Raw genomic sequence first — 4636 nt, 5'->3', positions numbered from 1 at the left:
GACAAGGTTCAATTTTACAGCCCCTATTTGACAAAAGACTGTACTCCTGTTTCCACTCAAGTAACAAAACTTAATTTTCTCAAATATGTTTATTACAGTGAGCCGTAAATAACAAGGTTTGCTATTCTGACCATTTCTAAGTGTACCATTGAGTGGCATTAATTACATTCACAATGTCCTGCCATTCATAACTGGAAGATCCAGAGGGCCGTGCTCCACCAAGCGACAGAGACAGCCAGGAGCCCCACCACTGACCTTTTGTTAATGGACATGTATGTACCTTCATCTATAAAGTTACAGGCCCTATACTAAGGACGGAGAACAAAAACTGGCATGGGACCGTGCTTCCACATGGACTTCGTGGATCAAGGTGGGCGCCGTTTCGGTGTTTTGTTTGTTTCCTTTACAGTCAGATAACAGGTACGTTTTTATATACGTAGGGAGGAGGACAGGGTTGAAAGAGGCCGCGGAGATCAGGGAGCAGCTCGCAGGAAGACGTGGTCTCCCAACGCCCAATTCCAAAGACCGAGGCCAAAGGGTACCAAAGGGAAGCGGGTGAAGGTGCCAGGCCTGCGGAGGGCGGGGCGAAAGAGCCCTCGGGTTGGCTTGGGAGGGGCTGAGGGCGGGGCCTGGGCTGGGCGGGCACGGGGGCGGGGCGGAGATGCCGGGGCGGCTCCTGGGCGGGGCTTGAGCGGGGGCGAGGCCGATTCTGGTGAGTCGCTCCGCCCCGGCTTGGGCCTGCACCTGAAGCGGCCGGAGTCCGGGCGCTGAGTGCGGCTTCTTCTCCCGCCCGGCTCCCGGGTGGCGGTGGCCGACGGGAAGCCCGAGTGGGATGCGGCTGACGCGGAAGCGGCTCTGCTCGTTTCTCATCGCCCTGTACTGCCTCTTCTCCCTCTACGCCGCCTACCACGTCTTCTTCGGGCGCCGCCGCCGGGCGCCGGCCGCGTCTTCTCGGGGCCTAAGGAAGGGGGTGGCCCCGGCGCGGGAGGGGCGCGGCCGAGGTAGGACACTGGGTGGCCGCAGACCTGGCGCTCGGGTCCGGGAGTGCCCGCGGGCTCCCGGGTGCCTCTCGCCTCCCCCCGCCCTCGGTTGCCGGCCGTGGGCTCGGGCTTGAGGCGTGTGTGGGTGCCTCAGTCCTCGCCCGAATCTCGCACGCCATCCTCACTGCCCACCCCCAAAGCTGGCAGGGGCGCACTCCTGTGTAGCACGTCTGGAGTACGCAAGGAGTGGCCGGTCGCCCAGTTCTTGGAGATGCAGCTGGGTTTAAGACCTCTATTTCCTCATTGAAACAAAGAGCCTTTTCTAATCATGCAGTGACTTGGGAAGGCCTGGGCGTTTTGCCTCCAAATGGTGATCTTCTGTCCTGTGTTTTGACCTATGTCAGATTCCGACTCAGATTTCTCTCTCCCTTTTTCCAGAATTTTGCACAATAGTGTCTAAAACTGTTGGACACTTTACATTCCGAAGTCAAGTTTTTATGTGTAGGGTATGTGTGTGTATACAACCTATAAAGAATTGCAAAAGTTAAACTTGTAGCTTGATACGTGCTATCCAGTTATTGTAGGTTTCATTTGGGAGAGAGAAGTTTGTGTCTCCTGTTAACATTCTAAGATCTTTCAGAATAAAGATTTAATAAAAATTAAATTTTGACTTCCTTTTTTTTTTTAATTGTATGTGTTTAACCAGTTCAAATTCAGTTGCTTTTAGCACTCCCTAACATCTAATTTAAATGGCTTGAATTTATCTACAAGACTGCTCTACCTTACTGATAACACTGTCACTCTTTTTAAAACACAGAACAATCTACTTTGGGAAGTGAAGAATGGAATCCATGGGAAGGAGATGAAAAAAATGAGCAACAACACAGATTTAAAACTAGTCTTCAAATATTAAATAAATCCACAAAAGGGAAAACAGACTTCCATGTACAAATCTGGGGCAAAGCTGCCATTGGTAAGTTAATGTATAGAGCTAAGACGTGTGAAAAGAATCCTAAAATGGACTTTATCAATATTAAATTAATTTATCTTAATACATTTAGGATATGTCATCATTTGTTAATTAAGGCATCATGGTGCTTTTTTTTTTTTTTACTTAATATTCCTCCTTTCTGTTCAACAATATCTGTGTAAATATAAACACACGTACACAAATATCCTATTGTTGGTCTTTAGCAGAGTACAGATTTATTTGTGGACACAAAGTAGAATGTAAGCATTATTATGTAGAAATGCCCATGTCCTCTGAATTTTCATGAATCTATGTGTTTATGGGATACGTGATGCACAAGTATAAGATGTGGCCTCTGTACTTGATGGCCAAACAAGTTTGGGAAACACTGAACTGAACAAAGTTAAACAAGGTTCTTTATTGCAGGACAATCTCAGAGCCTTTAATATGTCTGTGTTCATTATACATATGTAAAATGGGGATATGGTATATAGTTGATTAAACTTGAATGCCCACAAAAGTATTTTTGCTCTGAGTATCATAAGAGTCTAATGTTCCAAGTTATATATTACACTCAATTAAAGAATGGGATCCTCAGAGTTACAAGAGTCAGAAAGAATTTAGTGAATTAAAAGAAACTTTACTGGACCTTTAAACATAAGTTGGATTTATGTACAGTAAGGGATATGGATAGAAAGGGCCAGATCGGAAGAAAGTAATTGGAGAATGATGCTTTTGCCTTTAGCGTTTCATAAATTCATTCGCCCTTGCATCCAAATATACATCCTTGAAGATCACCCCTGACCTCCCAAGCTCCAATCAAATTCTAGCAATTTTTTCTTTATAAAATCTCTAATATTAATTTTTCTGTAAATTACCACTTCCCCATTCTAGTTTTTAATTAAATCTATATCTTAACAGTTTTTCATGTTTTTAGACTTTTCTCTGTTTTTTTTTTAAGTTTATTTATTTATTTTGAAAGAGGGAGCAAGAAAGAGAGAGAGCAGGGGAAGGGCAGAGAGAGGGAGAGACAGAATCCCAAGCAAGCTTTGTGCTGTCAGTACAGAGCCCCAGTCGGAGCTTGAACTCATGAACCATGAGATCATGACCTGAGCTGAGATCAAGAGTCATATGCTTACCCTGCTGAGCCACCCAGGCACCCCTGGACTTTTCTCTTTTCAATTCAATAAGCACAAAGTGGCCAGCTGAGTTTTTATCAAACACTACTTTTCATCAACCTATTTCCCAGGCATAATGGATTGTAATTCCATTCCTATTCAAAAAGGAGGGGGGCACCTGGGCCCCTGGGGGCACCCAACCTGGCAGTTGGGTGTTGAGCGACCAACTTCAGCTCAGGTCATAATCTCACAGTCTGTGAGTTCAAGCCCCGTGTCTGGCTGTCTGCTGACAGCTCAGAGCCTGGAGCCAGCTTCAGATTCTGTGTCTTCCTCCGTCTCTGACTGTGTCCTGCTCATACTCTATCTCTCTCACTCTCAAAAATAAGTAAACATTAGGGGCGCCTGGGTGGCGCAGTCGGTTAAGCGTCCGACTTCAGCCAGGTCACGATCTTGCGGTCCGTGAGTTCGAGCCCCGCGTCGGGCTCTGGGCTGATGGCTCAGAGCCTGGAGCCTGCTTCCCATTCTGTGTCTCCCTCTCTCTCTGCCCCTTCCCCGTTCATGCTCTGTCTCTCTCTGTCCCCAAAATAAATAAAAACGTTGAAAAAAAAATTAAAAAAAAAATAATAAGTAAACATTAAAAAAAAAAAAAACAGTTAAAAAAAAAAAAAAGGAGGAAAATGAAGTCATGGTCCAAGCAATTCTTAAATCCAACCAGGCAAATCATTAGGTTTTAAGGCCTGAGAATAATCTGTGGCTCAAAGTTGCTTCTAGTCTTTTGGCTCAAAGTTGCTCTACCTCTGTAGTCATCCTTTCTTTTTCATGAATGGTAGTATATGCTTGCAGCTCAATGGGTTTTTTCAGCCTGCTGATAGGATTTTGGGAGTCCAACACCCTTCTTTCATTTCAACATTTCTGTCACCCCTCTAATCCAAGCTAGCAGTGTTTCTGCTGATACAGCATTCTCAAGTCTTTGTGGGTCTCCCATGTATGTCACTCCATTACACAAGAGCTCCTCCACAGGTCTTTCCTGGGTAATCCCATCTCTATTTCTGCCTTCTACTGAGATGGCTGAGGAGATCCATAAATGACACACCTAATATCCTCAAAGAGCCCTCTATGTGACTGAATATTTTAACCTTTTTATCCCTTCTGAGGCACTAGCAAAAAAGATATTCACCTACATCCTTGGCCTTTTTTCCAGAGCATGCCTTCCTGACAGTGAATCTCCTAGTTTTCCACCTCTTTTGCAATTGAATAGACTGAGAATTTCCCAAATCATCAAGTCCTGGCTCCTTGCTTTACAGTTTTTCCCTCAATCACTCTTTCCTCTCACATTTACTATAATCAGCGAGAAGAAACCAGGCCACAGCTTCAATACTACTTGGAAATCTTTTCAGCTAAATATCCAAGTTTATCATTTATACATTCCACTTTCCATATAATTTCTGGACACAATTCAGCTAAGCTTTCTGGTGCTAATATAACCAGGATCCCCTTTTCTTCAGTTTCTAATAGCATGTTCCTCATTTCCTTCTGAGCCCTCAGCAGCAGCACTTTTTTTTTTTTTT

At 44.7% G+C, this 4636-nt stretch overlaps 1 protein-coding gene across 2 annotated transcripts in view; it reads left to right on the top strand.

Annotated features, from left to right (window-relative positions):
* Positions 1-704: 704 nt before the first annotated feature.
* RXYLT1 (ribitol xylosyltransferase 1) overlaps positions 705-4636 on the top strand; it is a 26765-nt gene continuing 22833 nt past the window's right edge. The window contains exons 1-2 of one of the 2 annotated variants that reach the window (XM_040491529.1): positions 705-1001; positions 1798-1953. In XM_040491529.1, coding sequence (XP_040347463.1) covers positions 833-1001; positions 1798-1953 — 325 coding nt within the window. In that variant the 5' untranslated portion in view covers positions 705-832. The remainder of the gene's footprint in view (positions 1002-1797; positions 1954-4636) is intronic. The other variant, XM_040491528.1, reaches the window with a different exon arrangement.

Source organism: Herpailurus yagouaroundi, unplaced genomic scaffold, assembly GCF_014898765.1.
Source record: "Herpailurus yagouaroundi ecotype Mexico unplaced genomic scaffold, PumYag 182, whole genome shotgun sequence".
NCBI lineage: Eukaryota > Metazoa > Chordata > Mammalia > Carnivora > Felidae > Herpailurus > Herpailurus yagouaroundi.
Note: the sequence above shows the minus strand (reverse complement) of the source record. Positions and strands in the feature narration are given on the sequence as shown.